Source organism: Carassius gibelio, chromosome B20 (assembly GCF_023724105.1).
Source record: "Carassius gibelio isolate Cgi1373 ecotype wild population from Czech Republic chromosome B20, carGib1.2-hapl.c, whole genome shotgun sequence".
NCBI classification, from domain to species: Eukaryota; Metazoa; Chordata; class Actinopteri; order Cypriniformes; family Cyprinidae; genus Carassius; species Carassius gibelio.
The window spans coordinates 12031198-12054874 of record NC_068415.1 but is presented as its reverse complement, the minus strand read 5'-3'; the positions used below and the strand labels follow the sequence as shown (position 1 = coordinate 12054874).

Genomic DNA, 23677 nt, shown 5'->3' with positions numbered 1-23677 from the left:
AACCAAGCCGTTCACACAGAATGCATATTTCACAAATCTTCTATCACCGTTGCACTCGCGTCTTGCACAAGAGAGCCGCATGTTTAGAAAGCCATGTAAAATTAACATAAGTTCAACTTTTTAAAAACATATCTCGAGACTTAATTCCCTATCCCACTGCATCTCATGTTTTTTAAAGAAAAAAACGACTTTGTGTAATTGGATTTCCGCCCTTTGTATTAAACTATGCCTGCATATGTGATGCTGTTTTGGTAATAGTTTTTAAGCAACTTAATTAATTCATTATATATAAACATTATTTTAAATACTGTGCATATTTTTCAGTCATGTTTTCTTATACTTTGAATAAATGTGCATTAGTAATATTTTGCTAAATGTGCCCTCTTGTGGCCTTAGGAGAGAAGCCTAAAGCTTTTCTTCACCCTAACTGAAATTATGCATTTTAAATGCAAATATAATTTGAATTTTGATAATATTTAAGTAAAAAATTTGAATTTAGTTTTTCAGCCATTTTGACAGCCCTACTTTAGTATGTTCATCAGCACATACAAATAAGTGTATTTTTTAGAGCGCAACAAAAATGATAAAACAAAGATTTAAAATGTATTTAAAAGTACATTTTATTTGAAAATTACAAAATGCTCTTTTTAAGTGTGTTAAGAAACAGTCATGAAGGCGTACCCTCTTTAAGTACACATAAGTGGCCTTTTATTATGTTAATATTTTATTATATACACAGTTTTTACAAACTTTTAAGATTTGAAGCACACTACAAGTAGACATTCAATACAGTTAAGTCCACTATGGTTGGATACTTAGTGCTCCTTTAAGCATAATATATAAATGAAAAACAGCATATAAAAGCATTTAACTGTAATTCAGTTTACTTTAGAGCAGGGGTGCCCAACCCTGCTCCTGGTGATCGACTGTCCTGCAAATTTTGGCTCCAACCCTAATCAAACACACCTGTCTTTAATTTTTAAGTGAGCCTGAAGACCTTAATTAGTAGTTTCAGGTATGGTTGATTAGGATTGGAGCTAAACTTTGTAGGACAGTCGATCGCCAGGAGCAGGGTTTGGCACCCCTGCTTTAGAGTAAAATAAATGATCATCAAGACAAAATGCGAGGTGGGACTTACCTTATCCCACTGAAATTTGATTGGAAAGACTCACCTTTTTTCTCTAAAATTAAAATAAATTTCATGTTGTCTTTAAGGTAATGTATAAAATATTTTGAAAATGTATAAAAAATCCTTATGATATTTAATCTAAATAAGTTTAGTTACTGTCATGGTTCAGGATGCCTCATTGGCTCCCCCTGCTGTCTGTGTTGTCCCATCACTTTTGGCAGCTTGTGACCTGGGCAATCAGCACTGATCTTAAGGCAGGGGTGCACGGATCACAAGCTGTTTCTCCCTCACCTTTCAATCATTCCCCCATTCCTTTATAACCTCTGCTTTCTTGTCCTTCCTCGTTAGTAGATTGTTTGGTGTGTTCTGTGTTCACGCTTTTATGAATGCTTTTATTCAAGCACTTCCATTGTTTCATTGAACCTCAGGACTCCTAGTGAGGAGAGACAGCCCCTCGTTGCCTCGCTCTCTCTCTGGTTGCCTGTCCGTTGTGACCACTGGGTCTGGGACAGCTTCCACAGCCTGTGAGGTCTGCATTACTCTGCCAGCCGGCTCTGGAGTCCCCAAGGACTAGTTCTCTGTTTTTTTATGATTGTTCTATTGTTTTGGTTTTGCCTTCAAAACCATTTTTCCATTTTTCACCTAATTCTCTGCATTTGAGTCCTCTGTTATCCTGGGGACATGACAGAATCTACTTTAAAACATCATGGAGACAGTAGAGGAGATGGAGTTGCGCAGAGCAGTTGTGAAGCAGGGAGCTCTACTTTGTTGGCAACAGGAGGATCTCTATCCAGCTCAACTAGCTGCTGGGGCAGCTTGATCAGCTGCAATCTAACCCTCCCGCTGCTTGAGTTGTAACGCTTTCTCCTGACACCGATTGAGCCTATAGAGTTACTTATTCTCGCCGCATCCTGTGGCTCGAATGCTAAGGCACTCCAGGACCATTTTCTTCACGGTCTGGCCGAATACATCAAGGACGAGATCTATTCTCTCGAACTGCACTCTAACCTTGATGATTTGATCGACTTGCCAACCAGGTGGATAACTGGATTGCTCTCCATTCTCGAAATCAGAGGAGCATGTTTCCTTCTGAGCCTGCCACTACAGCTTTGTCAGGAGCGACGAGTGACACACCTTCCCAACGTCTCGTTTTCCCAGAGGAGGAAACGATGCAGGTCATGAGAGCAAGGCTGACTGTAAGGGAGCAACGTTAATACCTGGACAATCTCTCTCGCTCACAGTGCCAGCAGTGACGCGGCGCTCACCCCTCAAGGGAGCACATACGGTGACCATCACTAGTACTCGACTGCCCTCTTATGGTCGTTTTGAGTTCCAAGTCTCATTACTGTTTAATGGGACTGCTCATCAGGTGTCTGCATTGATCGATTCTGGAACAGAGGATGATTTCATGGATTCTGGGCTGGCCACATGTTTGGGAATTTTGTCTGTTGCCCTGGCCGTGCCTATAAAACACTTTGCAGCACCCTTTTCACCAGTATTACCCATGCCACTAACTTTGTTACACTCACACTTTTCGGCAATCATGCTAAGAAAATCTGGTTCCTCCACATTCACTCACCCACTGCTTTAGTGGTTTTGGGACACACCTAACTGGTCAAGCATAACCCCCGCATTGACTGGGCTGTTAACTCCGTTTTGGCTTGGAGCCCCTTCTGTTTAGCTCAATGTTTGGGTGCTGCATTTCCCCCGTAATGTCTTGTTCTGTGTTCTAGGAGGAGCCGTTAAATCTGGCGGATGTACCGGTGGCTTACCTTGACTTGCGAACAGTTTTTAGTGAGTCCCGAGCTTCATCTCTGCCTCCGCACTACCCTTACAAATGTCCGATAGATCTGTTGCCTGGCTCTTCTCTGCCTAAGGGATGCCTTTATTCTCTGTCCGGACCTGAGAAGGAAGCCATGGAGAGGTATAATCATGATTCTCAGGTAGCAGGCATTATCCTTCCCTCTTATTCTCCAGATGGGATAGGGTTCTTCTTTGTGGAGAAGGATGGTTAGCTGCACCCCTGTATAGACTATCGGGGGTTGAATGACATCATGGTGAAGAATCATCATGTCATGTTGGCAGTTGATGTCATCAGCCTTCGAGCTATTGCAGGGGGCAACCATCTTTACAAAGTTGGACCTCCGCAATGCGTATCACCTAGTCCGGATAAGGGGTGGGGATGTATGGAAGACCGCCTTTTATCACCACTACAGGGCACTCTGGTCATGCTGCTTGTGCTTTTTTTAAACCCAACGCGGTCTTCCAGGCACTAGTCTACAATGTGCTCAGAGACATGGTCAACCAGATTGATTTTGTTTACCTCGACGATATCCTGATCTCGACCAACAAGTCGACGAGTGCTCCAGCGGCTACTTAAGAATCGTTTATTTGCCAGTGTAGAGAAGTGAGAGTTTCACGCACTGTTGGTTACAATCCTGGCATTTATCTCTCTTGAGAGTATCTGAATGGATCCTGTTAAGGTAAAACCATTTGCTGATTGGCCCACCCCAGATTTTCGTCGAACGGTTTAGGGATTTCTGGGGTTTGCCCATTTTTACAAGCGATTCATTTGGAACTTTAGCCAGGTCGCCCTTTCTCTGACTGATCTCACCTCCACTAGGAAGTGTTACTGTTGGACTTCGCAGGCTCAGACTGTAAAAATGAATGCTGAATGTAAAGTGTCGCTCCATTTCTGCTCCGATTTTGACTACCCCAGACCAATCTCATCAGATCATTGTGGAGGTGGATGCATCAGAGGTGGGGGTTGGGGCAATATTGTCTCAAAGATCACCTTTGGACAAGAGAATACATCCCTGTGCCTTCTTTTCTCATCATTTAACCATACCGGAACAGAATTACGACATCAGGAGTAAGGAGTTTCTTGCTGTCAAACTGGCACTGGAGAAGTGGCGTCACTGATAATAGGGCGCAGGGGTTCCATCTATCTTTTGGACTGACAGCAAGATGAATACATCCACACCGCGGATTACATTTTTGTCAGGCTCCTTGGGCATTGTTTTTTGGTCAATTTAGGTTCACCACTCTTACCACCCGGCGTCCAAGAATGGTAAACCAGATGCACTGTCGCAGATCTTTGAGGCTTAGGCTAGTCCCACCCACCCTGTGGCCATTCTGCCATTCACCTGGGGGTGGAGTCCAAGGTGTGCATCTTGCTATGTGATGCTACTATTCCCCCGGGTTGTCCAGAGGGCCTGTTGTTTGTGCCCCAGTCAGTCCGAACTAGCGTCCTACAGTGGGGCCACTCATCCAAACTATCTTGCCACCCTGGAGTGAACCATCGTCTTTGAATTCCAGATTAACCATGGTGAGTTCGTGCATAACTCCCTTCCGGTCTCAACTACAGGGTTGTCTCCCTTCCAGTGCTGTTAAGGCTACCAGCCACCATTATTCCCCTCCCAAGAATATGACACCGTTGTTCCTTCCAAGAACACAGTCTGTTGTCGGTGCAACTCAAGTTAACCCCCCCCTGTTTTAAAAAATATCCATCTGTGCAAGATCAAGCCTGTCATTCACTCCCCCCTTTCACATTTTTATCAGTGCTTTTATTCAAGCACTTCCCTTGTTTCACTGTACCCCAGGACACCTAGTGAGGAGAGACAGTCACTTGTTGTGTTGCTCTCTCTCTGGTCGCCTGTCCTGTTTCGAACACTGGCTCTGGGATAGCTTCCACAGCCCATGTGGTCTGAATTTCTTTGCCGACCTGCTCTGGAATCCCCAAGAACTAGTTTGCTGTTTTTGTGATTGTGCTATTCTTTTGGTTTTGTCCTGTGAGAAATAAATCTCCGTCTTTCCTCTACTTTTCTGTATTTGAGTCCTATTTTGTCCTGGGGACCTGACAGTTACTAATTATTGTTTTTAAAAATCAAAAGAAAAATGTCCTAGTTGTGATGATCTTCAAAAACTGTACACATGCTCCTCCTTGGTTTGTCCATACTTTTTTTTTTTTTTTATAGATTTGTAGTGAGATAATTTATAACTGTGAAACTATTGTGCTTACCTTGCTGGTATTGCAGTCTGCAACCCACAGATGCTTGACAAGTTTACTGCATCCACCTGTAGAGAGAAACCGATCTTTTCTGTGCTGAGCTTTAAATAATATGACCACCAAAACCAACATGTTCAATAAAAGCAATTAATTTGTAAACCGTATCCAACACTGTTATATAGTTATGTGATATATCCCATATCTGTAATCTAATATGCCAACCAGCATTAACATGTGTTTTCAGTGATCGGATCATAGCTGGATAGCATTTGACCATAAGCTACTTAATTTCACCCAAGACATACAGTGTCACTATTGGATTCTGACCGCATTCAACAGAGGTGTTATTTAATATATAAGTAATATTCATAATTTTGGTTTGAGGTGGTCACATTACCAATTACACGGTAACACTTTAGAATAGGTAACACCTATTAGTTGCTTATTAGCATGCACATTACTAAATTATTAGCTATGTATTAGTGCTAATTAAGAACATATTAATGCATTACTCTACTTCCCTAATCTCACCCAATCCCTAAACTTAACTACTACCTTAATAACTATTAATAAGCAGCAATTTAAGAATTTCTGAGAAAAATGTTGTAGTTAATAGTTAACAAGTGTTACCTATTCTAAAGTGTTACCAATTACACTTTGTGAATTCCTAATTAATTTACAGGTACTGTCAGTGCAGAGCACTTGCTACTATGCCTAGCAGCACCTGTACGTGTTCATGAAGGTGCAAGACACTCTGTGGGGTTGCAGTTCTAATACTGTGCCTGAAACACTCTTCTTACACACCGCATGTCTCTCTCACTGGCTGAGAACATGCAACCTAGATTTTGTGATAGCGCTTTGACTCCACAGCTAGCTGCTTGGTGAATTCCTTAGATGTGTGTTAGCATCCCAGCTTGATTATTAGAACAACATATTTGAGACTAAGTCGTTTTTGCCAGTAAAATGAATTTCATCATGACTAATGTTCTTTATCATAGTTTGCGGGAAGCGTTACAAAAACCGCCCTGGACTAAGCTACCATTACACCCATACTCACCTTGCTGAAGAGGAGGGTGAGGAAGAACGAGAAACTGAAATCCCCCAATCTCCTCCTGTCCACCACGAGAATCACAAACGTAAGTTAATATCATTTGAATTGTAAAATAAGTGGTTATACCTAAACTTAACAACTACCTTACTAATTACCTTACTAACTTTTAAATAAGCAGCAAATTATGAGTTTACAGAGGCAAAAGTCATAATTAATGGTTTGTTAATAATGAGAATTGGACCTTAAAATAAGTTGTGACCAAAAATATACTGTGTGTGTGTGTGTGTATGTGTATATATATATATATATATATATATATATATATATATATATATATATATATATATATATATATATATATATATATATATATATATATAATATAATAAAACGGCAGACTTTTTTCTGGTGGGGTTTACCAGACATAGTTTAATCTGACAAAATTTAATCAACAACCAGTCAAAAACAAATTGAATTGTGTTCTTATTCTGTAATCCATTTCACTCAGTTGTATGTAACAATATGAAGAAATAATATTTTGCTACTGATGCTACATAGTGACTTTAAACATTGTAAAATAATTGTAACAAGTTATTCCTATATTTAACATCCAAGTGTGAATTTTAGCATAACTATATTTAGTAGCATTTGCTCTACATTAGTGAACTTCCTCAACATATTCAATATAAATATTCTAATTATATTCTAATTGATATTAATTGGTATTCAATAAGAAAATAAATACATAGCAAAAACAAATGTTTCTATTTGTATTCTTTAATACTACAGTCTTCATTATGTTGCAATTTAAGAATGTCTAACATAATAAAAGTAATACCTTCTTAGTTATCTAGGGTTTGGAAAAGGTCACTGTTCTTCTATGTTCTCTTCCCCTTTTTAATTTGTACTATTTTTACAGCACAGAAAGGGCCTGATGGCACGATCATCCCTAATGACTACTGTGACTTCTGTCTGGGAGACTCAGGATCTAACAGGAAGACAGGCCATGCTGAGGAGTTGGTTTCCTGTTCAGACTGCGGCCGCTCTGGTGAGTCCCTTCACATCACTGTGTTCTCTATTACTCACAGTTACAGTATCTGCCCATCTTAGACCAAGACTAAGGGTAGTTTCACCTCCATCTTGTTTCAATTTCACTCTGAGGGAGATGTTTACTGGCATAGCCAATAATAATCTGGTTGAAATTATAAAAAGAAAGATTTTTTTTAAATGAATTGTCAGATGTAGTCAGTAAAAGTATTCCCAAGATTTCTCTCTGTCTCTCTCTGTAATCAGTGTAAGAGTCTGTGGTGCTCTAAAATGGGCCAGATTACAGTATCTGTATTTTTTGATGTAGTAGGTTAAAGACATGTCAGTCTTCTATTTAAAAGAAGCAGAAATGAATGAGCATTATACACATACATTATTCTTGCTTTTAAGAGAATTAAATGTGGAAAATTTTACAACAGTAAAACACCACAATATTATATACATTTACATATCCTAGAAATGTAATTTTTTACAAAAAGTTGATCTGAACAAGTTTTAGTTCATCAAATAAATATGTATGTAATAATATGTATCCACCAAAAGATCCTATTTAATGCTTTATCATGTCATGCATCAATAGCACATTTCATCAGCTTATTTGTGCATATCCCATCTTTTTGTGTTTTTTGCTAGAGCATGTTTGTTTATTTTATATAGAGTTTTCTTTGAGTTGTTGTGATTTGGGTTTGGCTTGGCATAACGGTGTCATATACAAATAATTTCCCAGACACTGATGAATTCTACTAGAAAGACTTTTTAATGGAGAGTTGCCATTAGCAGTGATTTAAACCCAAACTAGACTTAATTTGTGTCCTGGAACCCAGCACAGTAGTTCAGAGATGGGCAGATTACCACTGTTTCCATGCAGTTGTTTATCTGTTGCAGTCCTGGTGTTTATTCATGAATTCTTGCACTGTTTACAGACATGCTGATTAAAATGAGCTTGAGGAGAGATAGCTCGGTCATTTTTAAAATGAATCTCAGTATAAATTACTTATTCATTACATAAATTGTAATCAGTAAGGTAGCACAAATATCACAATATGAAAGTAACAGAATGACTGCATCATTTTTGGGATTTACCCAACATGTGCAATGCAATACATTTTTTTTTTAATTAAATATCTTTTGCACAACAAAAAATTAAATTAATTAATAATATAAATATAAAAAATAGTAAATATATTTATATAATGAAATATATTTGTAATTTTTTGTTATTGTTTTGTTCTAATATAAAAAGTGGAGCTTTACTGTTACAAGGTCCAGAAGATATCATACAAAAGACATATAGGCCTACGTAAAAATCATCTATTTGATATTCATTTTGTGCTCTGACTGTTTTGACCAAGGCTAGATCACAGTTCATTCTAATTAGGTTTGGAAGGGAAAGCAGGTGCAGTTCTGTGAAACTGCTGTGGAAGTGTCATGGGATTCGACTGAAACAGAAGAAACTGTTAAGTCCTGCTGTTTTTCATGGCTGATGCCAAGACTACAAGGTCCAGAAGCATCTTACATTTAATTTAGATCGCTTAGATGCAAAACGCTTTCAAAGTGGCAGACCTGAAAACATTTGCTCTTTGTAATTACCCAACCAATGCATTGGTCTTCAAAAAAAATAAATCCCATGCTTGCATTTAGAATGTGTATTGTGTTTGTGTCAGACATGTGAGCCAAATCCTGCAGTGTTGAGAATGAGCATTTATATGTGACATTGCCTTTTGTGCTTGTGGTTTGCTTTTTTTTTTCACAAGTGCTTTTGCTAGCAAATGATCCTAGAAATCCTAAAACTCTTAACTGTTTAGGGCATTATCAGTTATCTCTGTTCATGTGCGCAAAATATTCTCATATTTATTTTGCTCATATGCTTCCATTCTTTCTGTTTTTCTTTCTTGGCTGTGTAATCCATTGCCTTCTCATAATCGAATGGTATAACAAGAACAGGGAGAGACCAAATGATGTATTCTTCAGTAAAAAAAAAAAAAGAAAGAAAGAAAAGAAAATGTTTATAGGGATAGTTCACACAAAACGTGAAAATCCCGTCATTATTGATTCACCTCAAAACCTGTAAGACTTTGTGTTCCATCAATCAGTGAGTAAATAATGACTGAATTTTCATTTAGCGTGATCGATCCCTTTTCATGATTCACTCACAGCTGTTAATGTGCTGCAACTTTAAACTACACCCAATGAGATAAGCACATGTTCAGGCAAGCCGTAATCCCTTAATGTATGAGTAACAGCAGAGACTGCAAGTTGCCCAAAGCTCAGAGGAGTGTGAGTCCTAGCTGACTGCAGTGTTACTTGTGTGTGTTTCCACTGTGATGCTGATATGTCCGTCATGCGTGTCAGCTGATCGCGTCGGTGGGACCAGGGCGAAGAGGAGGACGGGCGGACTTCTGGACATGTTCGGCGACACGTCAGAAAGCGAGGCGTCCACCTTTCACGGCTTTGAGGAGGACGACCTGGACGGGCTTCTGTCCGACGACAGCACAGGCTCACCTCAGTACAGATAGACAAAGGAGAGAGCTCAAGAAAACAGCATCAGAGAAACTTTCGGCATGTGTCTGCTGCCTGTTTTTTTTTTTCCTTCCTTTTTTTTTTCCTGTTGTTTTGCAGCAGCATGCGTAACGGATTCACAACTCCAGACACAATGTTAACTTCAGGAATTGCTTTCAAAGGACAATTTGCAGCCTTTTATAAATTAAGGAATGTTGTTTTTATTGCTTCCCACTTCTGTATACTGAGAGGTGCTAGTTATCGGAAGAGCCATTACTTCTGGACTGTTTGATTTCCATCGTGGAAAATTGCAGGGATGTGTGGATTACACTTCGCCATGTAAGATAAAATGCCTACTGTGTGGAAATTTACTTTAGAAATAGAGATGAAAGAATTTCAGACCTCAAGGAGGAGAAAATACTCAACATGTGTCAGTAGGTCGGATAGTGAAGAGGGTTTTTTTTTTCTTCCTACCTCTGGATAAATACAATGTTTGCAAAGAAAGGGATCAGGAGAAGGCAGAGAATGGGCTGAAGCCAGGCCCTGATTGGATCCAGAGGGAAGGGAGGACAGTTTGCAGAGGTAAGAGCCAGTTGGCATTTCAATGTCCATCTCTCCTCCTTTCTCAGGACAGCTACAAGAACGAAAAATGACAATGAAATGACAATGACATTTGAAATCCCATGTTTGCTGGAGGATACATAAAACTTGGCCTCTCCCTAGTTTTGTTGAGTAAGAAGAAGAAAAAGGACTCGTATTTTTGGAGTAACTTCCCTTTACTATTCAGGAAACTCTCCTTAAGCGACAGGTACAAGAAGGGGTACAACTGTAGCATATGTGCAATGATTCTCATGAAGGCTTTGTTTTGCAAATAAAATCTGGACCATTCACCTCTGTTAACAGATCCAGCTCTAAGGATTTGTCTGACTGTGTATGTCTAATGCAAATAATAATTATACACTGGATTACAAGCACATAATCTTCCTACGTTCAATAGGACAATGCAGTAAATGTGAACTAGAAAACAGAATACATGCAATAAAAGGCACAATACACATAAGCCACAGGGACCCAGTTAATATGGGGATATTTCAGTGTATTCATTTTGTATGAACAAAATTAGCTATATTTGCTCTTTAAAGCTCTTCTATTTATTGTTATGGTGAACTCATGTGTCACTTCTGAATTGAAACTGTTCCATATTAATGCTTTCAATCTTGTCTCTATTTCAGGGCGTTCGTTTTTTTGAAAACGATAGTATCGTTTATTAAGATATTGTATAATGTATATAGGCCCACAAACTGTTGCAGGCTAAACCCGTTGTTCTATGATAGTTCCTGATCATATTTCTCCCAGTGTTTTGATGTCTAAACTTTGAGGAAATGTTTCAATGTTTAACATACGAATTTTAGTTCATTGAATACTAAGCCAAAGGGCAACATGGCTAGAGATGATGCTTGTAACTGCTTCTGTGTCATGAAGAACTGTGGCACAAACCACAAACACACAGAACACACTTCATGCAACCTGTCATCCAGGCTGTGGCCGCTGCTGAGTCCTGTTACCCCAAATGTCAGCCTGCAAGTCTTTCACTGGATTTTGTTACTGAAAAACATTAAACATTTTACATTTTATGAATTACTCTTTGAGTTAATTTTGTTTCAGGGAAGGAAAACGGGGCACAAGTGACCTCGAATAGTATTTGTACACTTAAGTCACACTTAAAAATGTCTGAACGACACTAAAATATCACTCCAAGTCTGCAAATAAATGATGCTAAACCAGATCTCAGAACAAACCAATTTTATGAGCCGTTTTTAACTGGTTCAAGGTCATTCTAGTGCATTTATGAAGTCAGCCCCCCTCAAATTCACATGAAAATTTTTATAACTGTCTTATTTTGAGTAATATGTTGTTTTATAATTTAAAACCTAGCAAATTTGTGAATATTGTGAAATGTTTAGCTTTAAAAAGGCCCTTGTTATTAAAAAAAATGTAAATAACACTTGGATTTATATTTTCTTAATGCATTACATTAGACAGTTATACATGTTTAAGTATGGCATTGGTTCAAAATAATTTTGGGGGCCATTTTAGTCTATAATTTCAATGCAACTAACAGAACTTGATCAAAATATTGTACATAAAAAATGCATCAAGATCAACATCTTAAACAGATAGTTCACCCAAAAATGAAAATGACCTCATCATTTACTCACCCTCAAACCACCCTAGGTATATAAGACTTTTTTCTTTTAGAAGAATACAATTTGAGTTATATAAAAAAAAATGTCCTGGGTCTTTCAGGTTTTATAATGGCAGTGAATGGTGGTTGAGATTTTGAAGCAAAATAAAGTGCATCCATCCATTATAAAAAGTACTCCACATGACTCCAGGGGGTTAATAAAGGCCTTCTGAAATAGAAATATCCATATAAATTTTTTACAAACCGTAATCTCTAGTCGATGATGTAGGCGTAGTGTAAGCTCAACTGAGAAGTGATGAATGCTGAAGCGCAGAGGAGAGAGCAAAGCAAAACACTGGTCGCAAATTAGAAGTACAAAACGAGGATTTGTAAAGAAAAATGATGGAGGATTTCGATATAAGCCAAGAGGAGACTGGTTTTCCTTTGCTATAAACGAAAGTTGGTTCTTGCTAGACTAGCATATTCAAACTGGAGCTTATGCTACGCCTAAATCCTACATCATCTGCTTGAATGCCACTCTCTCATGAACACACAAACAACAGTTAAGATAAGTTAGTGGACACAAGACATTACAGTTTATATCATTTTAAATATGGATATTGTACTCAAACAAATGCATCAATTCACTTCAGAAGGCTTTTATTAACCCCTTGGAGCCACTTGGAGTACTTTTTATGATGGATGGACTCACTTTAATGGTCTTCAAAATCTTGACCCCCATTCACTGCCATTAAAAATCTTAAGAAAGGCCAGCAAATTTTTAATTATAACGCCGATTGTATTCATCTAAAAGAAAAAAAAGCCATATACACTTAGCCTGAGGGTGAGTAAATTATGTGGCCATTTTTCGTGAACTATCCCTTTAAATCAGGCATGTTTTCATACACTTGCAAGAAATAAAATCAAGACATAAGATGTATGTCTAAATGTTGGCATAATGTGGCTTAATATATTCAACATAGTTCCGCATGTGAATACCAGGGACAGAGCCATGAAGAGGAACGAGGTAGCAACTCTTATGAAACTCCCTGTAGGGACAGAGCTTCACATAACATCTGACTTCAAGCCAAGGCTCCACATGCTTTCCCAACTGGGAAGACTGCACATGCTTTACTGGTCATCCAAGCAAGAGGAGCCTGCCGATCTCACAGTTTCATTGAGGAAATGAGCAGGCCGAGGAACTGACAACTCCCTAAGAGACAGAAAGACAGAGACAGAGAGAGAGAGAGAGAGAGAGAGAGACAGACATGTGAGCTTACAGAACCATCTGGCATTTTCCAAACCTGTGCTTACCCTCTCTCTGTGTGTGGAAGGCAGGACAGAAGGTGGAGGTGTTTAGGGGAAACTGTTGTTTGTTCCTTCCACATAAATTGTGTGTAATTTTTTTCTCTCTCGCAGTCATGTTTCTTTCATTATTAATTTGACAAATGACAAAATGTTCATTTTTTTTGGTGAACTATCTATCCCTTTAATTAGATCTATCTATCTATCTATCTGTCTGTCTGTCTGTCTGTCTGTCTTTCTATACCCCCATCCATCGCCTTATCAATCCTTAAAGTACATAAATTACATTAAGAAACTTTCTACTGATTAGTCTTATGACATTTTTTGTTGATTTATGTTTTTCTAAATTAAATAGATTTTAGTAAAGTACATCTGTAAAAAAAAATCTACTCCTCTGAGTTTAGATTCCTTTTTTTTCTGTCAGATTATTCTTTCATCTTTCTGTTTCACCAGGCCATCCTTCATGTCTGCAGTTCACAGACAACATGATGCAGGCTGTTCGGACGTACCAGTGGCAGTGCATCGAGTGTAAATCCTGCAGTCTGTGTGGCACCTCCGAGAACGATGTGAGTGTTCAATAGTGTGCGAGCTTAAAGAAATACTTTGACATCTCAAACTAGATTTCTCAAACCTCTATTTACTTGTTTGATATTATTGACGCAGCGTGTTGCCAGTATGCATGTTTCAGCAAGCCTGCTCGTATGGCTGAGTGTGTGTGAGCTCACAGCTCGGTGACATCCTCTAATTTTATAGGATCAGCTTCTGTTCTGTGATGACTGTGATCGGGGATACCACATGTACTGCCTGAAGCCTCCCATGACACAACCACCCGAGGGTAAGATCACGTTACAGCAATTAATACAATAATACATATTAAAATCATTCATAACATGCATTGTTTTAATTCTTAAATCTGCCAAGATTGGTGTGGATTGTTGCTTTTAATGCCTGGCCTATAATAAAACGAATGCACTAATAATGTTTAAGATGCAATAATAATGAAATAATCAAATATTATATTTTAATGTGAAAGGAAAAAGGAATCGTTTAGTTGAATCTTACTTTTTTGTTTTACTTTTAGGTTTACTGGAAGCTAAGGTCTTAATGTTTTAATTAAATAGGAACAAGCTACTGACACTGTATTGTACTTCAATATAAACAAACCTCATGAAATAAAGTTTATCATTTAGTTTCTGTGTAGATCTACGTTAGCTGCTCTCGTCATTTACCTACATGTGAGATTCAGTGGGCGGGGCTAAACAGGAAGTGATGTAGAAATAGGCTTTGATCTTCTGCGGGGGAAGTGTTTAGCCACACTATTATGTCATAAAGTGGCACATTCCACAAGCGGGCATTTTGATAGATTTGCTAACAAGACTTTTTTTTATAGATGTTATAGAAGATGTTTTTATAGAAAAGTGACCTCTTATATGTCAAACGATCAAGGAATTTTGATTTCTCCATTCATGACCCCTTTAAAAAAGTAATTAACTGCCCCCCTGAAATTTTACTGACCCATTAATGAAAATAAAATTGTTCATAAAATTATGACACTGATTTACAATACACCACATGGCATGTAAATAGATTAACAAACAGTCACACATACGGATGCTATACATGTGAGTCACCTTAGTATCTGTTTCGTACACAGGAAGTTGGAGTTGTCATCTGTGTCTTGATCTGCTGAAGGATAAGGCATCTGCTTTCGGAGAGCCGTAAGCGTTGTGAGAAGGTTCTCCACAGGTCCACACACAGGCTCGCACAGCAGACTCAGGATGGATGTTGGTCTTGGTTTTGCTCTGTAGTTCTCTTCCTGTAGTAGTGTGAAGTGGAGTCTTCCTCTACCTCTGTGTTACAAACATTTTTCTCAAGTCTAGGCAATCGGTAGTCTACCTCACATCCTGCTCACGAACAAATCCAAAGGCGGGTTTGAGTCCAGATTGTCCGATTACCTAGAAACATGATTTGTATTCTATAAAAAGTACTTAGTTAAATAGCAACACCAGCACAATGAGTATAATATTACAAATTAATGAAGTGATAATCAATGTCTTATACACTCCTGAGCTGCAATTCAAGTTTTTTTTAACTAATATTTTAATCAAGTTATCTGCTGTTTCTTCTCTAAGTCTTTAATAAAAGCAGCATAAACTTACACTTAGAGACACACACCAGTGGTATAAAGCAAAATCATTTTTATTCAAGCCGGTTTCTATTCACTTTATTCATGTTTTCAATGTGTCTATGATGTTTTTAGGCCTAAAAAAAGACATTTTTGGGCTCATAACAAGAAACAGTTTGATGCAAAGAGGATAAATGTGATTAGAAGCTCATCTTTCTTATTGGGATCATCATTCAGGTTGACATTTAGAGCATAGCATCTGAGAGTTATTGTGAAAGCAATCTTTAAATTAAATGGCAAAAAATAGTTTTTCCATGTATTGAAGCAGGACTTAGCAGTGACTTCAGGACTGGAAAATAATGTTGAGTGTGTTTTTTTTGTGTGTTTTTTTTACATATATTATTTAGCAGACAATCGTGTTGGTTGTTAAATTACATGATAGCCATCATATAATGCTTTTCCTTGTGCTATGGTAGTACTTGCATGCTTTGTTTTGTCTTTTAAAGCCAGCTTTTTTCCCACTAGGTTACATTTTGTAAGTATTAAATGTGAATGCATTAGACTGTTTAATCTTTGTTACATTGTGTCGGACATATCTGGTTATGCTCCAGGAACATTCCCGTTTTGTGTGTCCTAGAACCCTCTATTGTTCCATCCGCCTGTTTGGAGCCCTTCATACCTCTCTGAGCGAAACATCTGTTCACTCCATTTTGTATTTCTTTGCTCGTGATATATTAGCATTTCTATTTCCATCTGGACATTCTCTCATGTCATTCCCACCTCCTTCACCTGTATAATACATTAGAGGCTCTATTTTCAGAGCCAATTCATCAGCACTCTCCAGATCTCGCGATCTGTTGAATATTTTAGCTATGCATTTTTATCTATTTTAAAGGTCATCTACATCACATTTACATTTGATTTTCAGCTGAAGAAATTAATTAAAGGTTCCAAAATAAAACTAGTTTGATGATGTTTAAACAAAATATCAAACACTGCTGATACATTATGACTTTTCACACTTAAAATCGTTAACCCATTCTAAATATAAACCTTCAGGTATCTTTTTTTCATGTTTTGTACTAGACTGTGCATTTGTAAACCCTGGGTTAGTGTTCTTTTATGGATATTTGCCTATATTGATTGGGGGAACACAGCATGTGCTTCATTTAAATATCGGCTTGTCTCGTTCCTCAGTGTACCATCAGAATAAATAAATCTCTTCTGCAATGGTATGAATGCATTTTCCATTCATTAATATTTGAACATTGTATTTTTCCCTTAAATTTTGACATGAAATACAATGTAAAAGTTTCTGTGACTGTAAAACAGCTCATGAATATTTAAAGATGCAGGCGCTATTCAGGGTTATGACTGGTTATTTGTTGCTAAACAACTACCAGTTATAGAGGGCAGCAATCAAAATCTCGCTTCATGGGATTATAGTTTTTATCCTCATTAAAGCTGTATGGGATCAGTCTTGTGCCTTTTGGCTTCCAATCAAAGTTATTAAAGTTCATAGTTTATAATTCTTTAAAGGGGGGTGAAATGCTATTTCATGCATACAGAGTTTTTTACACTGTTAAAGAGTTGGATTCCCATGCTAAACATGGACAAAGTTTCAAAAATTAAGTTGTACGTTTGAAGGAGTATTTCTGTTCCAAAAATACTCCTTGCGGTTTGTCACAAGTTTCGGAAAGTTTTTTTCGAGTATGGCTCTGTGTGACGTTAGATGGAGCGGAATTTCCTTATATGGGTGCTAAGGCACTTCTACCGGAAGAGCGTGCGCTCCCGTATAGCAGAGCAGAGAGAGGCTGTGCACAGACAATCACTGATCACAGCGAGAGTGTCGCGAAATGTCACAAAAGGAGTGTGTTTTTGGTTGCCAGGGCAAGACAACCCTGCACAGATTACCAAAAGAGAAAAAGCATTAAAGTAAATACCATGCGATGTTGTTATCAAACTGCACTTTCCACATGTACAGCTTAAAAAAAAAAAAAAAAAACTTAGTCTTAACTTAGTCATTTTCCAAAACCGCTAAGCAAATATATACAGTTTCAGTACATACCACATAGAGAAGCCTTTGCTGATGCTGCTCTTGTTAAATTTCTGCCTCTGGATCTGTGTCACAGCTTCCACATGCTCTCAACGCAAAAGCCTACTGGCGCTCGTGATTCTTTAGCTCCGCCCACACGTCACGCCTCTAGGCACTCGTGTTTTTCCGGGAAAAATCGGTACAGACTATCTTTCTCTTATGAATATAATAAAACTAAAGACTTTTTGGAGTTATGAAGGATGTAGTACTACTCTATAGGTACTCAAGATTAACAGGATATTGAGTGAAAACGAGCATTTCACCCCCCCTTTAATGAGAACTACAAATCCAATGGGAAATACTACCTGAACCAAGGGCACTTAAAAGTGGTCGGGTGCTGTTTTACTTCTTGAAAGGGGAGATTTTTTGCTCAAGGCTTTATTACCCACTGCTTAATACCCTTCTAAAGTAAAAGTGCAATACTTTTCACTGCCAGGGGTTGAAAGCAAGTTTAAAAAGACTATAACCTGTGGTTAAGCTAGAAACAGCTCCATTATACCAACTTACAAATTAATTTAAACTAGTACAAACGTTAAAAAAAGCAGCCTGTTAATGAAATTTCTTGTATATAATCATCTGCGTTCAAACATAAATGTTGAATCGTTTTGTATTTAGTTTTTCTTTATCATTTTTTCCTTGTCTTTTCTTTTTATCCTTGTTGTAATGTAACTTTGAATAAAAATGAATAAAAGTAATACTGAGCCTTCACATGATTCCCGGCATGCTTAACACTAGAGAGCAGCACTTTACAACACATTCACAGTAGAGCAGAGACACCTCCTCCCTCTGTCATGTCATTCAGTGCTCATCTCAGCTCAGTATGATTATGAAATCCTACCACACTGGCTTTATGGAAGTCAAATATTGCTTATTGAAGCACAATTCTCAGATGTACTGTAGCCGTATGTGTATTGGCAAGTTCAACATTTAATAGATGTTTAATGAACCATCACAAACAGTTTGAGCTAAAAATGTGTGACATAAAATTCTGTCCATGCAGAGAAAAATGAAAAAGAATTCCAGAGCCCTCCAAACTGAATGTTTATTGAATGTCTCAGGACTTCCAGTCCTCCTTTCCATTATATTGACCTACTGGATCTTCATCTTTACCGATGAAAAAAAAAAGCCTAAAAGCAATAAAACTCTTTAGAAATATTCCATGCATAGTTTTGTGCTGAATATGGCACTTGTGCCTCTAAGTTATATTCCACGTTCAGTATTCTACACGGCATCTTCCATAACCAGGATTGCTCCAAAGTCTATACATTCCATTTCAACCTAATGTACAGTTATGAGTCAATAAATCAACTACCTGAACATGTGTAAAGGAAACATGCTATATCAGTCGCACACACATTTCTGCTCTGCCAGTTGACTGTGTTTGAATCTGTGGGCTAAAGACAACTGTGAGAACGCATGTGTTCCAGCAGCGTAAGTCTATGTGTCTCTGGCAGTGATGCTGCTTCAGGAAACGATGCAAGCTAAAAATGACAGAAATGCAATGAAGAAACACCTTTCTAATGGGTAGTAATCCCACAAAAACACTGTCTATGTTAAAGGGAAGAGCTGTGACCCCCATATGTTTGTGTTCAGAGCAAATCGTCATCATCATCATACTAATCACAACACTGACACAGAGCGACATTAAGCGCTTACATTCTACACTACAATATTAAAGCAAAGACAAACACAGTTTACATACCGTAATATCAGATGCTTATGGAACCCCATTTCTGCCACACGAGAGAAAAAAACAATTTGTTTTGGTATATCACAATTATGACACAGTCATAATTATGACACTAAAAGTTGAGATTTTTTAAATAATTATGATTTACGCCAATTATGACTTAGTATCGAATAATTTTGCGATATTATAAGATAAAGATAACTATAAACTATTTTTAATAGTTTTTGTCAGTTATTGAATTATTTTGTCAGTTTCATCGTTTTAACTTTTTTTTTATATAGATTCAGAATTTTTTTAATCTAATAATTTATGGAATTTTGACTTTTTCCCTCAGAAATCTCATAATTGAATCTCATCATTTCAATTTATGTCACAATCGACCCTTCGCAAAGACCCGCCCAGTTTTCGTTACTGACTGCTGTCCGACAAGACATGGCGCTCTTTTGCCTCACATCATGTTAAAAGTGAAATTACAACACAGTGAAAATAAATCGCGGATCAAAGAAGAAAATGACAACGTGCTGACAGACAAGACAGAGCAGTTTAGTTTTGGTATGAACGTTGAAAAAATTGAGGGCAGTCGTGACAGATCGCTGTAAGTTGGTGCCTCAGTTCAAGCAGTATGTAAACCGACTAACGTTAGTTATAGCATCAAATCATCATAAATGAACATCAGAAGGTATCTTGTTTAAACTGCGGAAAGGTCAATACACCTCATTTTTCAGGTTCAAGTCCACCGAGGATAATCTACTCTCCCGTCTGGTTTGTTTCTCGGATAATTATGATTGGTTAGATCGCCTGTCAATCAAACTCCTTGCGAAAGGTCAGTTTAGATTTTTTTATGTGACAAAACAGGCCTCCATAAATGCTCCTAAATCATTTAATTTTGTTATTTGTTTGGACATTTAGCTGTAAAGCTGTTCAGGAAACACGGTGACAAAGCTGGACTCGCATCTCCAGGATCCTGCGTTCCTCATTGGCGCCATTTTTGTGCAAAAGCAATATTCTGTGCTCTGAATCACCCTGGAATACAATACTACCACTTTTTTATTATTTTTCCTCAATAAAACTGACTCTAAAAGTAATCGCTCTTCATTATTTTCTCATCTCAGTTAGAAGTATCATGTGCTAACACAGTAGGTGAGTATAACACGGCCTGTAGACAGAATAAATAACTCTAGTTTCTCCGAAATGGCAGGAATAATAATGTGCTTTTCCAAACCCCTTCATTTCCACTTTCATTCTTCATATTCTGTGACTGTCCAACAACAAAAATATATATATGACAAAAAGTTCTGTGCAAACCTTGACTGAGGGAACATAGTCACTGAAAGCCCTTGTCAAGTTCTTCACTCCTTTGGAATGCTCTGAAGATTTGAGACACATCCTCACTTCATCTAAATGCTTAGTGTGGACAAAGTTTTCATATCTGATAATGAATGTTTTGTAATAGTAATCCAGGGAGACAGTCCCGTCCGTGCTCCAGTTTGGTTGTAGATTTCAAATAAACGTAAAATGGTTCTCTAGATGGTACTGATATATCTGACATTCATGTATGCAGTCTTTGTAGTCACTGATTTAAGAGATATAGACAGCACTGTTGCCATTTGGAGATTTTTTTTTTTTACTTATTGCATGCTGCCATCTAGAGTCAGTAGCTGTGCGGTGTTCGGGTGGGTTTTGGAGAGAGGGTGGTCCATACACGTGGCCCGTCATGGCCACAATCCTTCCACCCCAACAGACTGCAAACTGCCGAACTGGTCAGGAGGACTGCATGAGGCCTGTGAGTCGTTTACTTGTCAGAGACTTGCCCTGAAACACAATTATAATGAATTAATTGTGTACTTTAAAGAGTACCGTTTAAAAAATGTGATCTTGGAAATCGACTAATAATATTCATCAGTAAACTCAAAATATAACAAATAATATATTTATACATAAATATACAATGTTATTCTGGTCTGACTACCTTCCAGAAAGCCTGATTTAGAAATTAAGCTAGAAAAAGACCGGCGATGGTCGCTTTTTTCTAGACAACAGGTGCCACTCACCACACTGCGAGTGAATTTCTCCAGGGATGTGCGTCGACCTTGCTCAGCCTCAGGCTGTGGAGCAGGGGTTAATGGAGGGGAATGGACAACACCAAGTTAATGTGTTAGTAAATAAAAGTAAATGGATAACAAGAAAATTAAATGTTAATCTAAAATAATCACAATGGGTCCGAGACACAATCAAACTGCAGAATGGCTCTGAAGTGAACTGAAGTGCTCATGTTTGACCATTACAAGTAGGAAAGAGAGTAAATAGGCCATTTGATGAGTAAATATTAAGTTGGCTTAGTAGGTTTTAATAGCTGAACACTGAACATTCGTTTGCAAGCAAAGAAAAGGAAATCATTCAATTCAGGACTGATGTTTTAGTAAAAAGGAAACTAATGCTTGTAATATTGTCTCTAACGAAAGAACTGACTTGGAAAAATGTGCTGAAAATGTACTGACCCTCAGGCCTTTCAGGAAATACAGTTTGTTTCTTCAGCGGGATAGATTTGGATAAATTTTGCATTGCTTGCTCACCAATGGATCTTCCTCAGTGAATGGGTGCCGTCAATAATAAAAATGCCTCCGTCAGTGAAAAACTCTCACATCAAAATTCATCTACAAATTTGTTTAGGGCTGTTTTCGACTGTTTCGTCAGTGTTTGATCTGTACCTATTTCTTTCCTGATTCTGGCGGGACAAGTTCTTCACTGGAAAAAGCAATATTATAGATAGAGGACTTTAGCTGGAAGCAATGGTTTGATTAGTTTCTTACAACCAAACAGATTTTCATTTTACAAGACAGTCATTGTTGGAATGGAGTTGTGGTTTATTGTCATGTTTTTATCAGCTGTTTGGACTTTCATTCTGACGTTATATTCAGATGACAGATGAAATACTGACATTTTTTCCTTACAGTACTCTAGGAGCGCACTGATTTTTGTTCTTATGGCTGAATGATTTGTGAAAAAGAATACAGAGCAATACTGAAAACAAAAATGCAGAAAAATGCAGATTCATTACACGCGGCAGAGAGAGATTTGAGATTGAGACGAACCTTCTTTCTGGCCAGCAGGAGGTCCTGGTAAGCATTGGAGCGCAGGTAACGAGGGTAACTGTCACTCTTCATCAGCTTGTAGATGTGGTCCTGAAAGAGAAAGAACATTGGAGGCTGACAGTGAGTTTGCAGTCTGGACGAAATGGAAGCGCCTCATTGCAAAGTAATGAGAAAGAGCCAAGCATCTTCAGAAAAACAGCTTTCTGTCCTCATGATCCGGCTTCTATTTCCTTTCAGTCATGACATTGCATATGCACACATGAATAAATATATAGTAGGTTCACCCAAGGGATAATGTATATCTTGCAGCAGGATTAAGTAGACTTCACTGCTGCCTATGAAGGCGATGAAGGTGCACGTCCTTTTTCCTCAGATTATAAAAAACAAGCATAATTCACTTGACAGACTAATCAGTGGATTCTGCAACCCATTCTTCAATTATTTTACTTTGTCACTCACTACAAGCTAACTGTTCTCAGAAAATTAAGTTTCTGGAGTAAAATGGATTTCATAATTCGAGAGACTTTTCACCCTGGTTCTGAGCATTGCCATGCCTGTTATTCTGTCTCTTTTATCAATCATGTAAATGTAGATAAATGAAGGAGACAGACACAAGGCAAACTCTTTTGAACGGAGCCATGAGGACAAGGACAAGGAACAGATGATCCATCAGCATTATTGTACATCAATCTCCCCGAATACCCCAAAGCCCTCACGTTCCTATTTCATCAATTCAAAGAATGAAAAAGATTCTGCCTTGGGCACAACTTGGCCCTAAGTGCAGCTTTCATAATTCCTCCATCCATCAAAAAACCTAAAAGCCCTCAATCAGCTGTGAAAATGGGTTTGCAGTATGATTATTGGACATTAAAAAAACAATAACATACAATTGTTAGATATCTCAAGATTTATACCTATTTAGTTACAGTACAGTAGGATCATTTTCTCCAGGCATGCAGAAAAAGTGTGGAAATTGTTAAAAGGAACAAAAGCCATCAGCGGTCGAGCTGTACTTCCTGTCACAGTTACTCACCTGGGCATCTTCAAAGCTGTAGCGGCCCGGGTCTTTTAGATTCTGACTGGTGCGCTCGTAGCTGTGCGAGTCCAGATTGATGGCACTGGTAGCTCCCTCAGCAAGAAACTCTTGCCAGATCTCCTGAGCACGAGCTGCCACTTCCTGCAGGGGGCGGCACTTCAGATCCTGCACTGCCAACCAGAACCTAAAGAGAAAATAATGCTGTAGAGAGTATTTGGTCATGGGAGGATGGTGAAAATCTAATTAATTTTAACATGGACTTTTATAGCAAAAATAAAAATTCTAAATATATATACTACCATTTAAAAGTTTAGGCTTTTTAGTAGGATTTCTGTTGTACTTTCATTCAACAACAATGCATTAAACTGATCAAAAGTGACAGGAAAGACATTTACTGTATCATGTGACTATTTT

General features: G+C 38.0%; 2 protein-coding genes across 7 annotated transcripts in view; one reads left to right on the top strand and one right to left on the bottom strand.

Annotated features, from left to right (window-relative positions):
• dpf3 (double PHD fingers 3) overlaps positions 1-18140 on the top strand; it is a 36460-nt gene extending 18320 nt beyond the window's left edge. For 3 of the 5 annotated variants that reach the window (XM_052587296.1, XM_052587295.1, XM_052587298.1), the window contains 5 exons: positions 6137-6274; positions 7109-7237; positions 13679-13791; positions 13979-14060; positions 14880-18140. In XM_052587296.1, coding sequence (XP_052443256.1) covers positions 6137-6274; positions 7109-7237; positions 13679-13791; positions 13979-14060; positions 14880-14947 — 530 coding nt within the window. In that variant the 3' untranslated portion in view covers positions 14948-18140. Of the gene's footprint in view, positions 1-6136; positions 6275-7108; positions 7238-9588; positions 11374-13678; positions 13792-13978; positions 14061-14879 lie in introns of those variants that run through there. The other 2 variants (XM_052587299.1, XM_052587297.1) reach the window with 1 other exon arrangement.
• Positions 18141-18472: 332 nt separating this feature from the next.
• Positions 18473-23677, bottom strand: part of LOC127984588 (regulator of G-protein signaling 6-like) — a 62156-nt gene continuing 56951 nt past the window's right edge. Inside the window, exons 15-18 of one of the 2 annotated variants that reach the window (XM_052587293.1) lie at positions 23261-23447; positions 22228-22317; positions 21187-21240; positions 18473-20947 (exon numbers count right to left, since the gene is read on the bottom strand). In XM_052587293.1, coding sequence (XP_052443253.1) covers positions 20897-20947; positions 21187-21240; positions 22228-22317; positions 23261-23447 — 382 coding nt within the window. In that variant the 3' untranslated portion in view covers positions 18473-20896. The remainder of the gene's footprint in view (positions 20948-21186; positions 21241-22227; positions 22318-23260; positions 23448-23677) is intronic. The other variant, XM_052587294.1, reaches the window with a different exon arrangement.